Source organism: Tachypleus tridentatus, chromosome 5 (genome assembly GCF_004210375.1).
Source record: "Tachypleus tridentatus isolate NWPU-2018 chromosome 5, ASM421037v1, whole genome shotgun sequence".
Classification (NCBI taxonomy): domain Eukaryota; kingdom Metazoa; phylum Arthropoda; class Merostomata; order Xiphosura; family Limulidae; genus Tachypleus; species Tachypleus tridentatus.
In genome coordinates, this window is record NC_134829.1 from 48,446,059 (window position 1) to 48,467,206 (window position 21,148).

The window sequence follows — 21,148 nt, forward strand, 5'->3', positions numbered from 1 at the left end:
TCAAGGATGACCAAAATCCTACAGAGAAGGAGGAGAATGGAAAGATAAGTGTGTATCGTCCAATCCTGGCTGAAAACACTGACAGCCAGAACAAAAAGATGAGGAGCAAGAGACCATAATCAAGGAAATTTGTGGTGAAGGGACAAAGCAAAAGCCTCATTGTGAGGAATAAAGTGATGAACGAATGCTATATAAGCCCAATAAAGCATACAGGACCAAAACAAAACAGAGAAATCACTCTGTGAATAATAAATTAAAGAGAGGGTCATGAGTGATGAATATTAGGATATGCAAAATAATTATTCATGACATTCCTCTTTATCATCCTCAATATCTCTGAAGAAAAATCCACCTTTGGGGCAGAAATGACTCCAAGGTAAAATGGAACAGACTGAAAACAAGAATGAGGCAGAACAAACTTAGTGCAGGCTACCAGTCTCTAGTTTAGAGCAAGGACAACAAACAGCCTGTAATAAGAGCCTGTAGAAAGATGAACTGATGTTATGGGCTGCAGAAACAGAAAATCTTGTATTTCCTTGGACAGATGTAGGCTGATGGCAGAATCACAAGTCATGAGGAAAGAAAAAGGTACCAGGGATAAAAGAGGTGGGAAAGAAAAAGTAGGGCAAGTCCTTCTGATAAAAACCAAAGAACTTATGGAATTGTAGTGAAAGATTGCCAAAGGATAACAATATATTATGGTCCAGTTTCCACTGGATTTGGTTAGTTTCCAGAACTGTTGGTGGTATGCCCATCACCATTGAATAAAACAATGAGATGAAAAACTCCTGGAAGAGGGAGAGAGATGGGTAGATAAGGTCCAAGATGGGAAAGGAATACGATTGTCATGGTTCCAACTGCAACAAATTTGCATTCAGAGATGAAAGGGTTGAATACTGATGTAAAGACTATACATGAGATTCCAGTCTCAGACACATTATCTAAAACATCAGGAAAGAAAGAAATACAGAAATCCCAAAAACAAAGAGGAAGCAAGCCACGTGTAAAATGAGACACAAAAATGACAAATGAACCAACATGGAGGTAATTAAGGAATCATAGAAAATGGGAAATTGGATAAAACATACCAGAGAAATAAAGTTGAAAATAACATGTTAAGCCTAGCTGATTCTATAGGAGGGACAGGGAATCATGATTTTTATGAAAAGTACCAAACCAAAAAATGTCTAAACATGAGTACTGCTAAGTGACAGAATTGAGTGGACAGAGTCAAAATGCATCACGAGAGCATGTCACTCTTATTGGTGGAGGGTTGACACGTTGATTTGCATGAGAGATCTATTAAAATCAGTTATTTATAGTGTGGGGAAGAGACAGAAAATTGTGGCATGTGTGAAAAACAATTGCATATAGAGGGCAGCACTAAATTAGAAGAGCTGTCTATGCGAGAGGAGGTAACATATAATGGATTTGAAAATTTAAAATGATTTATAGGTTTTGTCAAACATTAAACAGTGATGAAAATAATTCTGTTTATTACAAAATATATCTGAGTAAATGAAGGAAGAAATACTACATAAAAGAACACAAACAACAAAAGAAATTATTACTAGTAACTTTAAACAGAAGTAAAACAAACTCACACATTATTACATCTAGCTTTAAACTAAGAAAACACAATAAGTTTGAACAACCAAATTTGTGAGTTAACTTACCAGTGGGATCAGAAAAGGGATAGAAAAATGCTACAATGAGGTTGATCAAGACAGCTAAATTGAAAGCCACAGTACTCCATATTGACATGTGCCGACTCACCCAAAACAGAAGAGGCTGACCTGGTATGAACAATGTATAAAATTAGATTATAACTGGTAGCAAAAAACAAAGAGATACATATTTTTTTACATATTTCTTTATTATTTTTGAGCACAACTCCAACATTTCTGTAATTGCAGTGGCGTGATAAACAGAATATAAAGAAAGATGAAACATTTTGGTAATTATAAATCTTTACTAAAATTTTGATAAATATTACTTCATCTGCACTTAAATATCTAATCCAGAAAGTGTCAGTAGCTCTTGTGTGATTTACTTTGAAGGGTGAGTGACAAAAAAAACACGTGAACAAAACAATCCTTAAAATATTTTTCACTAAATGAAAGAATGTCCCTAAAATATGTATCACTTTACTACATCTTGGTTGGTAGATTTAATGAGCTATGATCCCGTTAGTGTGCTCAAAAACTCAATAAGACTGCAATATCCACAATAAAAAATGTAATTATGTTTCACATAAGAGAAGGCTGTAGTACTATCTCAAATGTTTTTGCTTACAGCTAAATTAACATATGCCATAAAGCACTGTCAGACTACATAACCCCATGAAGAATTGACTTTATCACAATGTTTGCATCAGTTAACACATACACTTCCTCACAGTCCTTCTGTAAAAACAGACTTCCTCACAGTGCTTGCATCAGTCTACACATCCTTCTGTAAAATACCCGACTTCCTCACATTGCTTGCATCAGTCTACACATCCTTCTGTAGAAATACCGACTTCCTCACAGTGCTTGCATCAGTCTACACATCCTTCTGTAAAAATACCGACTTCCTCACAGTGCTTGCCTCAGTCTACACATCCTTCTGTAAAAATACCGACTTCCTCACAGTGCTTGCATCAGGCTACACATCCTTCTGTAGAAATACCGACTTCCTCACAGTGCTTGCATCAGGCTACACATCCTTCTGTAGAAGTACCGACTTCCTCACAGTGCTTGCATCAGGCTACACATCCTTCTGTAGAAGTACCGACTTCCTCACAGTGCTTGCATCAGGCTACACATCCTTCTGTAGAAGTACCGACTTCCTCACAGTGCTTGCATCAGGCTACACATCCTTCTGTAGAAGTACCGACTTCCTCACAGTGCTTGCATCAGGCTACACATCCTTCTGTAGAAGTACCGACTTCCTCTCACAGTGCTTGCATCAGGCTACACATCCTTCTGTAGAAGTACCGACTTCCTCACAGTGCTTGCATCAGGCTACACATCCTTCTGTAGAAGTACCGACTTCCCTCACAGTGCTTGCATCAGGCTACACATCCTTCTGTAGAAGTACCGACTTCCTCACAGTGCTTGCATCAGGCTACACATCCTTCTGTAGAAGTACCGACTTCCTCACAGTGCTTGCATCAGGCTACACATCCTTCTGTAGAAGTACCGACTTCCTCACAGTGCTTGCATCAGGCTACACATCCTTCTGTAGAAGTACCGGTGCTTGACTTCCTCACAGTGCTTGCATCAGGCTACACATCCTTCTGTAGAAGTGCCACCGCATCAGGCTTCCTCTGTAGAAATACCGACTTCCTCACAGTGCTTGCATCAGGCTACACATCCTTCTGTAGAAATACCGACTTCCTCACAGTGCTTGCATCAGGCTACACATCCTTCTGTAGAAATACTAACTTCCTCACAGTGCTTGCATCAGGCTACACATCCTTCTGTAGAAATACTAACTTCCTCACAGTGCTTGCATCAGGCTACACATCCTTCTGTAGAAATACTAACTTCCTCACAGTGCTTGCATCAGGCTACACATCCTTCTGTAGAAATACTAACTTCCTCACAGTGCTTGCATCAGGTTACATATCCTTCTGTAGTAATACTGACTTCCTCACAGTGTTTGTATCAGTCTACATATCCCTCTGTCAAAATATTAACATCCCCATAATGTATTTAATAAAACTACAATTACATAATATTTTTATTACTTACCAAGAGTATACAGTGATATCTTTCACTTTGTTTTTGTTTGAAGGTAACCAACTACACTATTGATTTTTCACAATCTTTCTAATACTGCAGCTTTTACTACTGTACTAACTGAATAAAAATAATGATCACATCAAACCTATCATTTTCATATTAGGGTAAGCCTTTCTCACCTCAAGTTTCTTTTGCCATTTCATTTCATTAAACAAGTCTTCACTTCTTTCAAAAAAGTCCGAGACCTGTAAGAGTAACAAGTAATATTAGTTAAAACCTGTAAAGTACTGTTTGTATATCAGAAAACTTACTGTTTTAAGGATAAATGTCATTACATAAATATGATAATAACTGACAGATTCACTATCAATTGTATTTTCCACATTTTCATTAAATTAACTTTAAATAAGGATTTCATAAGGCAATAAAAGTTTCAGATAAATTAATCAATAAATTAATAACAACAAAAGGGCCTAAAGGAAAGAGAAGATAAATTCAGAGATGCCAATTATTTCAAATGACTGAGCGTAATGATTGTAGACAGAGCCCTTTCACAGTTTTAGTCCTTTTAGATTTGCCAGAAACAAGAAAATCTGGTGAACGAGGCCTCTTTTTTTAACATCTTGTGAACAATCGCATTGGTGTTTCTCACCTCTTAGAAAACGAGAAATACCCATCTATGCGAGCACTGATTGGCTGACAAGCACTGATGACGTAACTATAGATTCCCCACGCACTCCAGCATGGAGAAGCACCACACTCAAACTATTGGTAGACGCCAGAGATATAAATATTTTTATTATTTCAAGCACAAACATTGTTATCAAGTAGCCATTTGGACCGCTTTTATTTATTATCAAAATTTATTTGTATCTCACTAGAAATTTTCTTTTCACCCCCTTTCAAGTCCTGGGGGAACAATTTATCACTTTATTGTATAGGCCTATATAATATATAATAATTTGGGAGTTGCAACAAGTCGTAATATTTGTCTGTATGAGCGTATAGTCGTAATGTATACACCAAAATCGTAATGATTACGCTCAAATCATAATGGTTGGTATCTCTAAATTGTTGTGTACAGGAAGGTGTATTATGACTGTTACAGGAAATTACTTTCTATATTTCATTACTGTATTGCTGCAAAAACTTAATAAAGCAGACACATATGAACTGATTTGCATGCATGTACTTTTCTGTGTTAGGATTCAAGCACACAGTACTTAAAGTTCAGTATGTTTCTTTTCTTATGCAAGTCTGTGTTCATTATATACATGGAAAGGCTTTATACAAACAATAACTAATCTCTACATATTGATATTCTCAGCATTACTTAAAGTTAGTGTGATGTTAAAATAATAATAATAATAGCCATAAGTTAGCTACAGTAACAAGAAATTTGAAATACTGCAAAAGAAATACTCCAAATTACTTCATAACAGTGAAGTTACTGAAAGACTACATGATAGAATTTTCAGTATTTTCAAAAAGAGAGAAACATTTTGATGTTAAGAGAGAAACATAGTAATCAAATACCTTGCTGCCTTGTTCGTCTCTCTCAGCTGTATGGAACACATCCAGCTTGCTCTCTCTAGTGAGAAATTCACAAATCTGAGGCACAGGAAATACTATCTGTTCCATGGTTCGATCATGACGAACAATCTGAGAAATAAGACCATAGTAGTTCACATACAGCTAAACAATAAGTTTCATTTGTTCACCACAACTGTTTCAACTTGAGTAGAATATCTAACAAACAGATAATTTTGTAGCATTTATTTATAGCATAAACAGAATGAATAACATCAAAAATTAATAAAAACTGCATCTAAAAACAAGGTTTAAATAGAATAAGACTGCTTAAAGTATGCTATATTAGTAATAACTAACAGCTTCACTGTTTTCATCATACAAAAGCATAAGGAGCTTAACTATATAAACCAAATTTATAGCAAACTGAAGTCCAAATGATGTACCTCAATTTGAGCAGTGTGACTAGCATAATACTGAAGGGCCTGGTTGTTTTTTGATTCAGTATCATTAGGACTAGGTTTTAACATGGCTGCCAGTTCCTTATTGTGTTGGGCTAATTGATGACATAAAATGTAGAGGTTATGTCCCACCTCCTTCGGTGAAACTCCATCATCATCATTATCATCACCAGCACCCTCTCCTTCTTCTTCTTCCTCAGTAATATCCTCCTGGTGGTAGGCATTACAAGCTACGTCAACCTGTAGAGAATGATAGTGATGCATGTGTTTTTAGTAGACATTACGTGTTACATCATCCTGCAGAAAATGATAGTGATGTGTGTTTTTCACTAGACATTAAGTGTTACATCACCCTGTAGAGAATGATAGTGATGCATGTGTTTTTAGTAGACATTAAGTGTTACATCACCCTGTAGAGAATGATAGTGATGTATGTGTTTTTCACTAGACATTAAGTGTTACATCACCCTGTAGAGAATGATAGTGATGTATGTGTTTTTCACTAGACATTAAGTGTTACATCACCCTGTAGAGAATGATAGTGATGCATGTGTTTTTTACTAGACATTAAGTGTTACATCACCCTGTAGAAAATGATAATGATGCGTGTTCTAGAGTAGACATTAAGTGTTATCTCAATCTGTAGAGAATGGTAGTGGTGTGTGTTTGAAAGTAGACTAAGTGTTACATCACCCTGTAGAGAATGATAGTGATGTATGTGTTTTTCACTAGATATTAAGTGTTACATCAACCTGTAAAGAATTGTAGTGATGCATGTGTTTTATAGTAGATATTAAGTGTTACATCAACCTGTAAAGAATTGTAGCGATGCATGTGTTTTATAGTAGATATTAAGTGTTACATCAACCTGTAAAGAATTGTAGCAATGCATGTGTTTTATAGTAGATATTAAGTGTTACATCAACCTGTACAGAATTGTAGCAATGCATGTGTTTTATAGTAGATATTAAGTGTTACATCAACCTGTACAGAATTGTAGCAATGCATGTGTTTTATAGTAGATATTAAGTGTTACATCAACCTGTACAGAATTGTAGCAATGCATGTGTTTTATAGTAGATATTAAGTGTTACATCAACCTGTACAGAATTGTAGCAATGCATGTGTTTTATAGTAGATATTAAGTGTTACATCAACCTGTACAGAATTGTAGCAATGCATGTGTTTTATAGTAGATATTAAGTGTTACATCAACCTGTAAAGATGCTCGTGTCGTGTGTGTTTTATAGTAGAAATTAAGTGTTACATCAACCTGTAAAGAATGCTCGTGTCGTGTGTGTTTTATAGTAGAAATTAAGTGTTACATCAACCTGTAAAGAATTGTAGCGATGCATGTGTTTTATAGTAGATATTAAGTGTTACATCAACCTGTAAAGAATTGTAGTGATGCATGTGTTTTATAGTAGATATTAAGTGTTACATCAACCTGTAAAGAATTGTAGTGATGCATGTGTTTTATAGTAGATATTAAGTGTTACATCAACCTGTAAAGAATTGTAGTGATGCATGTGTTTTATAGTAGATATTAAGTGTTACATCAACCTGTAAAGAATTGTAGTGATGCATGTGTTTTATAGTAGATATTAAGTGTTACATCAACCTGTAAAGAATTGTAGTGATGCATGTGTTTTATAGTAGATATTAAGTGTTACATCAACCTGTAAAGAATTGTAGTGATGCATGTGTTTTATAGTAGAAATTAAGTGTTACATCAACCTGTAAAGAATGGTAGTGGTGTGTGTTTGAAAGTAGACTAAGTGTTACATCAACATGTAGAGAATGGTAGCGACTTGAGTGTATTCAAATAACAGTGACTGTCTGCATCATGAAACCAGTCTTATCAAGGCAGAATGGTAGCAACTTGAGTGTATTCAGATAACAGTGACTATCTGCATCATGAAACAAGTCTTATCAAGGCATATAAAATTTGTATCTGTTTTTCTCTCTGACAGTTTGAAATGTCCCAAGATATTTTAAAGGAAAACCAAGGTGGAACTACATGTTTAAAATACATTATATTGTTTTTATGAAGTTTTCTAAATAACAGTTGTACATTACACACATAATGAAATGTTTTGATGATAAAAATAAAAAAAACATGCTCATCTCTATTTGATATGTATAATATCACTGGTTAAGTTCACTCTTAACTATACATTAAACACTGTTAGATGAACAGAATATTGCACAAGTTTTTCTCGTTATTATAGGCATATAAATTTTAAATATAAATTATAATGCAGTCAACATATATTTTTGTCCATCCACATTAAAAAAAAAACAAAAAACAACAAAACTTTGTACCTCAGTTCTTTCAAACAGGACCACATTATTTATCATGTCCTTCACCTTTAAATTAGCTTCTGAATGTAACTTCAACTGAGTTTGGATAGTAACTGCATTCATGTCACATCACAAAAATGTAAATGAACACTTAAGTAACTGACTACAGTTATTTAGTCAAAACTTAATTCAGTAGTCTTTATTATTCTATAAAAAATGTTGCTTTTCTTCATGAAACTAAAATGTTAGAAACATGTCAAACAACTGAGGTGAATATATACTTTCCTTACCAGCTGTTTAGGGCTCATGTTAAATAGGATTCTTTCTGCATTTTCACTGTCTGCTCGACTCTCCATTATAGCCAATAGTAGTTTTGATGCATTATTCTATATATAAAAAACATTAGAAGTTCTACTAAAACAAACCTTCTACATTCAACAATTTCAGAAACAACACTCAGTTAAAGGTGAAGACCAGAACAAGAATCCTGAGAAACATTTGTTTTGTGCTGATAATTGTACGGATTACAAATTTCAGAGAGAAAAGTTATGTTATAAATGTAATTTTAACCTACTAAGGGAGAAACCCATTTCAGATAACACAATACTGAGGTACATATAAGACCATATCAGTATCTAAGGCTTATTTTAATTAGTTAATACACACTACCCAAATGGTGTAGCTAGGGTTTTCAGCACCCAGGGACAAAGTCAGTTTTCACGCCTCTCATGCACAAAATGTAAGTCGTAATTCCTAATTACGTAACATCAATTTGGTGCTCCTCTGATGCTGTGCCCGGGGACAGATGTATCCCTTTGGTCCCCCTCTAGTTATGCCACTGCACTACCCAACCAAATGTCATGGGACACATTTCTGATTGCAGGAAAATAGGTATGATAACAAAATATACAAATAATCTGGTCTATAAAAGTAATTAGCAGTTTGCTCGGAAGTCATTTTGAACTTGCATGCTAAATGAGAAGTACACTAAGAGTGAACAAGAGTTTCAGTGAGGACGTAATTTGTGGAAAATGTTTGTACGTTACTGGGTGACAACTGAACATTCCCAGGTTGACAGTTGGCAATGTGCTGAGGAAACAGAAGTCCACAGGTGACAATGAGCCCAAGAAATGAACAGGCATGAATAAAATATTGACTTACAGAAGTAGATGCACCTCTAAAATTTGGTTACCTCATCTGCCGTCAAAGCCTACAGAATCTGTGTTTGGATATAAAAACAGCCACAGACAATCTTATAAATGTTTCTATGACATGTCAAGAACTGAATGCTGTGAATTTTCACAAAAGCTGCAGCCCAAAAAAATCATTGATAATAAAACAAATGCACCTCATGGAATTTTATAGAGCAAGGCACAATCCGAACATGGACAATGGAGATTGAGCATGCTATACGCTCTTCCACTCTGATGGACGTGTTTGGGTGTGGAGGATTACCTGAGTGTGTTTGTCCCCACAGTGAAGTCTGGAGGTAACAATATCATGTTCTGGGGGTGCTTCTCATGGTATGGACTAGATCTACTGGTTGTAGTGTAATGGATCCATAAATGCTGAGTCCTACATTTATGTTCTGAACAATTCTGTGTTCCCTACACTGGGACAATTTTATGGTACTGGTCCTTACATCCTCCAACATAACTCCTTGTCACAAAGCAAGGATCGGAATGCGTGGTTTGGAGAGAATAACACTGGAATGTTGCAGTGTCCAGCACAAAGCCCCAACCTCAACCTGACAGAACATCTTTGCGATGCATTGGAATGCAGAATTAGGGCAAGGCCAAGATGGCCCTCTTCAGTAGTAAGACTTACTAATGGAGGAGTGAAGTACACCACCAACAACTTTCTGTCAGATACCTGTAGACAATCTTCTACAATGCACTGAAGCAGTCATTATGGTTAAAGGTAGGTCAACATACTATTAATTTCTTGGAATAAAGAAGTGTTTTATTCATAATTACCCATGCCCAATGACTTTTTTTAAGACAATGTAGTTCATATATCTTATTTTCTCATTATCTAGATTTTTAATAAACTGCAAGAGGTTCTGAATGACAAGCAGATATGAAGTTACTGGAAGTTCTCAAATAATGTTCACTTTGTTATCTACATCTTCAACATTCAATCATATAAAATACTTCAAGTGTCCAAATATTCTATGGAATGATAGTAAGCATCAAAACACATAAGGCCCTGTACTCAACATTTATAATAATAATATGTACGTTTCTGATAACAAACATAAAAACATTTTCACAACATTACCCGTGTAACACATTGCTTCAAAATATCTTCCTCTAAACATCAGAATTAAATAAATTTTAAAAATTATTAAAATATTAAAACTTTATTTCCAGAAAAATTTAAATACAAACCTTTAACTCTAATACCAGGTCCATTCTTTTCTTTCCAAGTGGGTTAATGTCGTTTAAGATCAGAGCTATGATGATATCAATTCCGTTGCTCTCGTGCATAGCTATGCAGTTCTGGATAAGAAAAGAAAATATCTAGACAGAAGCTACATAGCTTGTGATGACAGATGTGACAACTCCTGACAACCAGAGGTATTTTCTTGCAAAGCCTTAAAATAAACATTGCTCAGACCTGTGACAGAAATATCCCTAACCATCTTTAAACACATGGTTATGATTGTTCTATGTTAAAGGTTAAAACATTTATGACATAAGTGGTTTTTAATTTTCTCTTAAAAGACACTTCTCGGGCAATAAAAAGAGGAATAAAACAAAACATTTGACATGCTTAAAGAGAAAACATTGTGTTAAATAGATAAAATCAGTTTTTCTAGTTGTAACAGTGCATTCATTCAGTGAAGGTTTCTAAACCATGTACCTTTTGAAGAACTAAAGAATATTGAACACTGGTTACAAACTTTGACAAAGCATTTAGTTGTCAGGTCCATGTACCAATTGTTAAGCGTTGTAAGTGATGTATCTGTTATAACTTTAATAATAATACTACACTTTGAACTCATAATGCAGAATCAGACTTTACTATCTTCAAATATTTTCATTTTTAACCTATTTTTTCCATTACATAGTCTTCTTTCTAAATTTACGCGTTTCTTTAGTTATGTAATTTTGGCAAGTTTAGCCCACTGTAAGAGGTTACAGCCATTTTAACCCCACTTGAATACTCAGAATACAGTTCAACTCATAAGCACACTGACAACAAAGAAAACAAAAGTCTTAAGGATAATGTTGGTGTACTGTTATAGGTGCAAAACAACATTTAGACTTCATAGAAAACAGTCAGTGAAATGCACATGATTATCTCAGATGGAGAGAAAATACTAAATCAAGAACCTTTAAAATCCAGCAGTAAATATCAGTGTAGACAGGAGTACGAGAAGTAATATTTCCTTAAAATAGTTGGCGGACAGTATCTATCATTCCTAAAAAGTGAATAGACAGCACCTACCCACACCCACCCCTTAAGTATAACACCAACTCAACAACATAAACAGCAATGGAATACTGAAATACTGTGACAAGTTTATCAAAGTCCTATCTACAAATCTTTACAATTTAGCCAGAAAACAACTTCTGTAAGCAGCAAATTGCATCCTGGTTGATCATCTCCCATTTGATTTACACAAATCAGTATTCTAATATTTTGTATGACATCTGCACGATGTTTTATACCCACTACTGAACTAATATGACCCACAAACCATATTTCAAACACAAATATTTGTGAAATGTGCAATGATTTTATTAGAGTGTTGAAACTGATAGCATACAATAACATGAGTCATAAAGGTTAGCCATAAAATAACAGGAACATGAGGAAAGATACACATTTATATTCAGTGTTTTTCAATGAAACTACATGAACATTTCTCACCTGGTTTTCATGGCAGGGTCCTTGACAGTATTCAGTTAATGTTTCCAGTGTCTGATTAACTAAGTTGACATTATGTTCATTGATATAGAGCCCCAGTAAACCCAGCCCACCAGTGGTACTCCCACACATACAATCTAAGAACATAAGTGTTTCAGACACCAGGTTGTAGTTATTTTTGTTGCTCTGGTTCCTTAGATAATTCTAGAAACATTTAGAAAAAAAATCATCACTTTTAATGTGAATATAAAATCACTGTATTTGGTAGGTTCTACATACAATAATGACAAAACTTTTCAATGACATCTTCACTCAAATGAAATTTTAATGAAGGATTCAGAAACACTTAAAACAATTTAAAAACAAAGTGTTAAGCTATTTGAAAGAAGTTGGAAAAAGAATTAATACTCATTTTGAAGCACTGACCATATATTATAGAATTGCTATATTATACCATGGATGGCCAAGATACTCAATAGGTATAATACATATTTGAAACCTAAAACATCAAAAATGACAAAGTTTCATTTTAAAAGATAATTTCCACCCACTTGAAGTTAGCTTCTTCAAAAACCTGTTTTTTATTTTTTTAAAGCTTAAGTACAGGGTGAAACAGAAATTACCAGTCAATAATAGATGTACATTAGATTACTATAATGTCTAGAATAATCAATGATCTGTACACTGTACAACCAGTGTCTTTAGGGAGTCAACCCCTACATTATATATCAAGTGAGAGAGTATAGCAGAATCAATACAGATATTAAATTTTATGATGAACATTCATAGAATACATTAACTTTCAGTCAATGTAATAAAACATCACCAAACAAGTAATAATAAAATTTTAAAATATAAAATGATGTAGAGATGGCAGCACCAAGAATAATGCAAACAATAACAAAGAGATGATATAGCTATACATAAATCATCCCTATTTGACTTTCAGTATTAAAATTTAAAGTTACAACATAACATACACACTTGACTTTAATATTACTACAACTGAAAGTTGTATATTCCTGACTGTTGGTATGCAGTTTGTTTATCAAAATATTATGGGCTATGTCAGGGTAAGCATCAAACCTAGGACTTGTTTACAAGAAACACCAAGATGAGTCAAAAAATTTCTTGATTATTACACTTTCTGGATGTGAGGATAGCCAATTCAACTGACCTCATATGTGACCATTCTGTACTTGTAGGTTTTACAGTGAAACATTAAATTCTAATATTGAAAGTCATATATGGATGATAAACTCACAGCTGTCTTATCCACATATTCTTGTTTGCATTCTCTTTTAGCACTACTATTCCTACATCATTTTACATACAGAAAATGGATTTTTATTACCTGTTAATTATATTTTTGGCACCGCCATCCCTATACCATTTTACATACATAAAGTGTTTTTTTTTTTTTTATTACTTGTTTGTTATATTTTTTCAACCAAGAACAAATTTAGGTTTAAACCTCCATTGAGTTTCTTTAACCTAAAACTTGTTTTAGTACTTGGTTGAAAAAATTGCATCACAAAGACCCTCAAACTTTCAGTAAAAACTTATTGAAAGAATCATTTATTAGTTTTCCTACCTGCAATTCAAGATTGTGGTTCTCACATAAGAGCTGTAGGTATCTCAGGATTGGTCCCATCACAGTAACTTCAGCTGGTAGCTTACTTTCCTCGGCATCCTTAGCTTTCTCTGCCTTTTCCGCTAAGATTTCTTCTAAGGCAGCATAAGCACTAGGAGCTGTTTCACAGAATTGTTCTTTTGTATTAATTGTTTTAAAATAAATGTGCAGTAATTACACACAAGATATGTTACCTTATAAGGGTGGTCCAAAATTATCTTTCCAATATTAAAATTTGACAATTAAATAACCATGGAAATACAACCATGCAGTTTAACATTTTGTAGCCAAACTCTGAGAGTTTTTATGGACTTTTTTTTTTTTACAGTGAGTACTGTTACTCAAGTTAAAATGGTTTCTTTGATTTTTAATTTTGCGCGAAGCTACTCAAGGGCTCTCTATGCTAGCAATCAATTTAGCAGTGTAAGATGAGAGGGAAGGCAGCTAGTCATCACCACCCACTGCCAACTCTTGGGCTACTCTTTTACTAACAAATAGCGAGATTGACCATCACAATATAATGCACCCATGGCTGAAAGGGAGAGAGCATGTTTGGTGCGATAGGGATTCAAACCTGCAACCCTTGGATTACAAGTCGAATGCCTTAACCACCTGGACATGCCGGGCCACTCTGTAAAATAACAATCATGCAAGAAAAGGCTCAATGCATCATGCAGCATAATTAAAGATGCCAGTACAGGAAAGATGTATGGAAGTACATTATGGGTATCATATATCTCAAACATAATGGTGCGAACGATCAAGATAACAGATGCTGATGGCACTGTAACTGTAGACAAGTTGTAACAACTATGTATTGGTTAGATGTGTTGACAGCCATTAATGGTGCAGATGTTGAAGTCTACTGATCTGTTAATAAACATTTGAGTTGGATGCCATAAGATGTTGAAAACTGCATGGGGAAAAATTTCTTCACTAATTTAATAATTACTTTTGAAAATAAAGGTAATTTTTGGACTACCTTGTATTTCAGTTCATTCTGTTTAGTTATAAGCTTTATACCATGACTTCCGCTTACTTATAAAATACAATCAGTAACATACAATTTATAAAGGTCTAGAAATAATATTTTTACCCTTGTCATTCAAATACTAGAGTTGTAAAGTTTAAAACAATCAATAACATACTGCTTTGTTGAAAAATAATAAAATAAGTTATTCTCCAAGTACTACATTTTTACCAAAATAAATTCCAGTAATGATTTGATAACTTACAAATAAAAGTCAAGAAACATACAGCTGACTAATTTAATACTTAACAACTAGAACTGTGCCTAATCTTCTATACTTAATGTACAAAGTTAAATGGAGGTGCAGGATTAGAGAGAGCAAATTGACGGAAACAGGAAGGTTCATAATAACAATAAAAACATGTGCAAAACTATTAAAACAGGAAGGTTCAGAATAACAATACAAACATGTACAAAACTTTTAAAACAGGAAGGTTCAGAATAACAATACAAACATGTACAAAACTATTAAAACAGGAAGGTTCAGAATAACAATACAAACATGTACAAAACTTTCTGAGAGGAAGGTTCAGAATAACAATACAAACATGTACAAACTATTAAAACAGGAAGGTTCAGAATAACAATACAAACATGTACAAAACTATTAAAACAGGAAGGTTCCAGAATAACAATACAAACATGTACAAAACTATTAAAAACAGGAAGGTTCAGAATAACAATACAAAACATGTACAAAACTATTAAAACAGGAAGGTCAGAATAACAATACAAACATGTACAGAACTATTAAAAAAACAGAAGGTTCAGAATACAAACATGTACAAACTATTAAAAACAGGAAGGTTCAGAATAACAATACAAACATGTACAAAACTATTAAAACAGGAAGGTTCAGAATAACAATACAAACATGTACAAAACTATTAAAACAGGAAGGTTCAGAATAACAATATAAACAAAGCAAATAAATGAAATGTAAAAGAAGAATCATGTTAAAACATTACCATAAGACATACATAAGCAAAAAAAGAGGAAGAGATAAACAGGAGAAACATGACTGATAAAATATTTCTGAGATAGATATGGATACAATAAGAAGGCACAACACAAAAAAAACAAGAAAGAGACAATTTCTAAAAAATACTTTGATGAGTCAGTAGCAACTTTAAGTAATTTTCAGTTTTTCCCAAAAATTAACTAACTTCTATTTGACATCAAACATACAAACCAAATACAATGAATACAAATATTTCCTTGTTTCATAAAGAAAACTAACATTATTGTTGAATTAGCCATTTAATTATTTTGTTAACAGCTGGCGTGACAATTCAAAACCGACTGATCTAACAAGGAATGAAACTGGTTAACTCACAGCTAGAGCCAGGTGACAGAGTTCACCATCTGATGCAAGATTCTGAGAAGTCCCCAGTTGACGGACCTGATCGTAAGCCTTGCTTGTAGCCTCGGCAGCATCCTCCAACTGTTGTTTAAGTTCTTGAGTCATGACAACACCGTTCTGTTTCAAGGCTGGGCAGGAGGGGGAGGAAAGGAGGGGTTTAACATCTACACTACTAGTAGCAAGGTTTTCAAGAATAGCAGTGCAGGAAAAGACACGAGGTAAGCTTTTGACTACCAGCTGTTGTTTAACATGTACAGTAAGAATGCAGCAGGGTAAGAAAAGATACAAGAGAAGTCTATGAAACCTGATATCCTTTCAATAAAAATATTCAAATATGTCGACCCAAAGCAAAACACATTTTCAAAAGACTGTTTTCTTCTGCTTTCTTGTATGACAGATATAATGCATTAATAATCATTAAAACATGTAACATACAACTGGAAAGAAAAACATTATTCCACTAAGCCAGAAGTGGCATGTGACAGTTTGTTGTAATTATGTTTCGTATGCTACTCGAACACAAACTTAGACACCTTTATGTAATTAATACAAATAGTTAATTATTTTTAAAAGTTTAGTTCTGTACAGACCACAAAAATGGTAAAATAACTGAGGAAACAGCAGATGTTCTAGGCATATGGTCTTGTTTTGAAAACATTACAAAGATTTACGTAAAACGTCTGCACAAAGTGATGCCTTTTGTTCATCACGAAAGTTATTTTAATTGTAATGAACTTATTTTGAGATGGAGTTTGGATTTTACTATTTTTACACATCTTTTTGTAAGTAAGTTTATTTTATGTACTATTACAGTTTTTCCTCTCACAAGTAGTTTTTTTTCTAAATTTTACTCTTATGACCAATACTAAATACTTGTACCTCACTGTGAGATTCAAAGGCCCACTCATAAGTCTCAGAAAGAGCAGCCCTCCAGTGGCACAGCAGTATGTCTACAGACTTAAAATACTAAAAAACTGGATTTTAATATTCATGGTGAGCAGAGTATTACTAGCCCATTATGTAGCTTTGCGCTTGACCTTAAAGAAACAGAAACAGTAATGTATCAATCACCCTCTTCATATACCTCTAATTATTTTTGTAGCTACCCAGAAACATTAGATACTTAATAAAATAAATACCTGTTCACGTGCACTGATTATTTTTTTGAGTGTAAGTACACAGTTTAAAATATGGCACCTAAAGAGATCCCAAGGTGGTCTGGAAAACAAATTCCTGAAGATCTACTATTACCTCCCTATCATATCTGGATGACTTTCTATGCATGCCTTGGTATAGAGGTTAACCATGTACCTAAGAACATCCCCTGGGCCACCTTGAGTCCATATAACACGTTTAGTTCCAGTAACTCAAAATCTGAGAGAGGTGTTGGTGGAAAAGTAGTTCCAGTAATTCAAAATAAACAAATGTGCACACAATATGAATTAATACACACAAACAAGGCACAACAGAACGACAGCACTGATAATGGCATGTTAGGTTCATCAGACGCATTTGACAGAAGAAAAACGTCTCTTAAAAAACCTTTGTAATGTTTGAATATCCATTTCATGTTGATAACCAAGTTGTGCTTTGTCCATGTCAAAGACATATTTTGTATCTGCATAGCAATTTGATACAGTGCAACTAAATGCCCTTAACATAACAAGTTATCCGGTAGCATCTCATGCAATGCTTCTGTATCTAGTTATTACACAGATCTTCTGAAAACGGTGACAGCTTAGGCTATTCAGATGTTACTAATGACTTTTATCTGCATATACACTAAGTCCAGTACAAATATATGCAACGTTTGACATGTACACTAAGTCCAGTACAAATATATGCAACGTTTGACATGTACACTAAGTCCAGTACAAATATAATGCATACGTTTGACATGTACACTAAGTCCAGTACAAATATATGCAACGTTTGACTTATGTACACTAAGTCCAGTACAAATATATACAGCGTTTGACATATACACTAAGTCCAGTACAAATATAGCTGCAACGTTTGACATATACACTAAGTCCAGTACAAATATATGCAGCGTTTGACATGTACACTAAGTCCAGTACAAATATATACAGCGTTTGACATGTACACTAAGTCCAGTACAAATATATGCAACGTTTGACATGTACACTAAGTCCAGTACAAATATAATGCAACGTTTGACATGTACACTAAGTCCAGTACAAATATATGCAACGTTTGACATAATACACACTAAGTCCAGTACAAATATATGCAACGTTTGACATGTACACTAAGTCCAGTTACAAATATATGCAGCGTTTGACATGTACACTAAGTCCAGTACAAATATATGCAACGTTTGACATATACACTAAGTCCAGTTACAAATATATGCAACGTTTGACATATACACTAAGTCCAGTACAAATATATGCGGCGTTTGACATATACACTAAGTCCAGTACAAATATATGCAACGTTTGACATATACACTAAGTCCAGTACAAATATATGCAACGTTTGACATCACAGCTTTTCTTTTCTCTACATAATACAAATTAATACATAACTTTCTTGATGTTTGAAACTGAGTTGTGAAAATGTACACTAAGTCCAGTACAAATATATGCAACGTTTGACATCATACACTAAGTCCAGATTAATACATAACTTTCTTGATGTTTGAAACTGAGTTGTGAAAATGTACACTAAGTCCAGTACAAATATATGCAACGTTTGACATCACAGCTTTTCTTTTCTCTACATAATACAGATTAATACATAACTTTCTTGATGTTTGAAACTGAGTTGTGAAAATGTACACTAAGTCCAGAGTACAAATATATACAGCGTTTGACATATACACTAAGTCCAGTACAAATATATATATGCAACGTTTGACATATACACTAAGTCCAGTACAAATATATGCAAGCGTTTGACATATACACTAAGTCAGTACAAATATATGCAGCGTTTGACATATACACTAAGTCCAGTACAAATATATGCAGCGTTTGACATATACACTAAGTCCAGTACAAATATATGCAGCGTTTGACATATACACTAAGTCAGTACAAATATATGCAGCGTTTGACATGTACACTAAGTCAGTACAAATATATGCAGCGTTTGACATATACAAGTCCAGTACAAATATATGCAACGTTTGACATATACACTAAGTCAGTACAAAACATTTATATGCAGCGTTTGACATACACTAAGTCCAGTACAAATATATGCAACGTTTGACATGTACACTAAGTCCAGTGAAATATAGCGTTTGACATATACACTAAGTCCAGTACAAATATATGCAACGTTTGACATGTTACACTAAGTCAGTACAAATATATTTTGAAAAAACGTTGACATGTACACTAAGTCCAGTACAAATATATGCAACGTTTGACATGTACATAAGTCAGTACAAATATAATGCAACGTTTGACATGTACACTAAGTCCAGTACAAATATATGCAACGTTTGACATGTACACTAAGTCCAGTACAAATATAATACAACGTTTGACATGTGTACACTAAGTCCAGTACAAATATATAACGTTTGACATGTACACTAAGTCCAGTACAAATATATGCAACGTTTGACATGTACACTAAGTCCAATTACAAAATATGCTACAGCGTTTGACATACACTAAGTAGTACAAATATATGCAACGTTTGACATGTACACTAAGTCCAGTACAAATATATGCGTTTGACCATTACACTAAGTCCATTTAAATATATACGCTTTGATTTGACATACACTAAGTCCAGTACAAATATATGCAGCGTTTGACATACACTAAGTCCAATACAAATATATGCAGCGTTTGACATATACACTAAGTCCAGTACAAATATAATACAGCGTTTGACATGTACACTAAGTCAGTACAAATATATACAGCGTTGACATGTACACTAAGTCAGTACAAATATATACAACGTTTGACATATACACTAAGTCCAGTACAAATATAATGCAACATTTGACATATACACTAAGTCCAGTACAAATATATGCAACGTTTGACATATACACTAAGTCCAGCAGTACAAATATATGCAGCGTTTGACATATACACACTAAGTCAGTACAAATATAGCTAGCGTTGACATGTACACTAAGTCAAGTACAAATATAATACAGCGTTTGACATCCCAGCTTTCTTTTTCTCTCTACATAATACAAATTAATACATAACTTTCTTGATGTTTGAAACTGAGTTGTGAAAAATGCCTTTTAACACGCTAGTACTACGTTGTTATCTAACAGAGACTCAAGTAAACAAATACAATAACATGTATGTACGTCATCTTATCAAGCTCTATGCTACAACTATGTGGCTTGCACAAGACTTAATACTGTGCAAAAAGGATATTAATTCACTTTAATGCATTTCATAGAAAAATAAAAATGATCATTTTCATTAACATAACTGTGTACTTGTTCTTAACTGTGTCACACAAACCAAAACTTAAACTATTCAAAGTTTTGGAAAGAAGGACAAAGCCTAGTTAAACATTTAAAAAAATTCATTTGAAGTAGAACCAATTACAACATTAAAATTCTTAACCAGTAATGATTCTTCACACGATACTTCTGACAAACTGGCTGAAGTATTGTTGAGATACACTTTCCTTTTAACAAAGAAATATACTTTTTAATTTAAAAAGATAAACAAATTTTAGAAGTCATCATGCAAATAAAAAACAAAAACCTTACGTGAAAATACAATTATTTTTTATTTATATTTCTAGAACTCATTTCTCTCTTGAGAAAATATTTTTTGTATGATCTTAATGCAAGTTATAAATAAGTTGTTGTTGTAGTTACAAGTATTTGAATACAGAAAAATATGACCAGTGATGCCTAATTTTAGAACCAAAGATTATATAATTTATTTCTGAGCCTATTAATTTTAAGTAAATGTATGACTATTCAGAATGATGACAGTCCAGGATAGTAGGTAAAGTATGACTGTTACATAAACTAATCAAAGCAAGAAAGAAAACCCTGAGGCAAATCGAATTTTACAGAACCTGATACAGTTTGCTTTGTCATGTACAATTCATATTATTCAAGTAAAAATACATTTATCTTATCAATAATAACCCTACAACCTTTGATACCTTATTCAATATTCTATAAAAGAATTGGGTGAAACATACTTAGCCATTTTGTTGTAAGCTGTCAAGAGGATATTAATAAAGAATCACAAA

General features: G+C 33.7%; 1 protein-coding gene and 1 long non-coding RNA gene across 2 annotated transcripts in view; both read right to left on the reverse strand.

The window, feature by feature from the left end:
* LOC143251252 (inositol 1,4,5-trisphosphate receptor-like) overlaps positions 1-16,030 on the reverse strand; it is a 46,514-nt gene extending 30,484 nt beyond the window's left edge. The window contains exons 1-9 of the mRNA XM_076502695.1: positions 15,899-16,030; positions 13,494-13,688; positions 11,903-12,103; positions 10,414-10,524; positions 8,314-8,409; positions 5,705-5,959; positions 5,265-5,390; positions 3,908-3,973; positions 1,677-1,791 (exon numbers count right to left, since the gene is read on the reverse strand). Coding sequence (XP_076358810.1) covers positions 1,677-1,791; positions 3,908-3,973; positions 5,265-5,390; positions 5,705-5,959; positions 8,314-8,409; positions 10,414-10,524; positions 11,903-12,103; positions 13,494-13,688; positions 15,899-16,030 — 1,297 coding nt within the window. The remainder of the gene's footprint in view (positions 1-1,676; positions 1,792-3,907; positions 3,974-5,264; positions 5,391-5,704; positions 5,960-8,313; positions 8,410-10,413; positions 10,525-11,902; positions 12,104-13,493; positions 13,689-15,898) is intronic.
* LOC143251110 (uncharacterized) overlaps positions 1-21,148 on the reverse strand; it is a 119,156-nt gene that overhangs the window by 77,900 nt on the left and 20,108 nt on the right. The gene's annotated exons all lie outside the window — the stretch shown is intronic.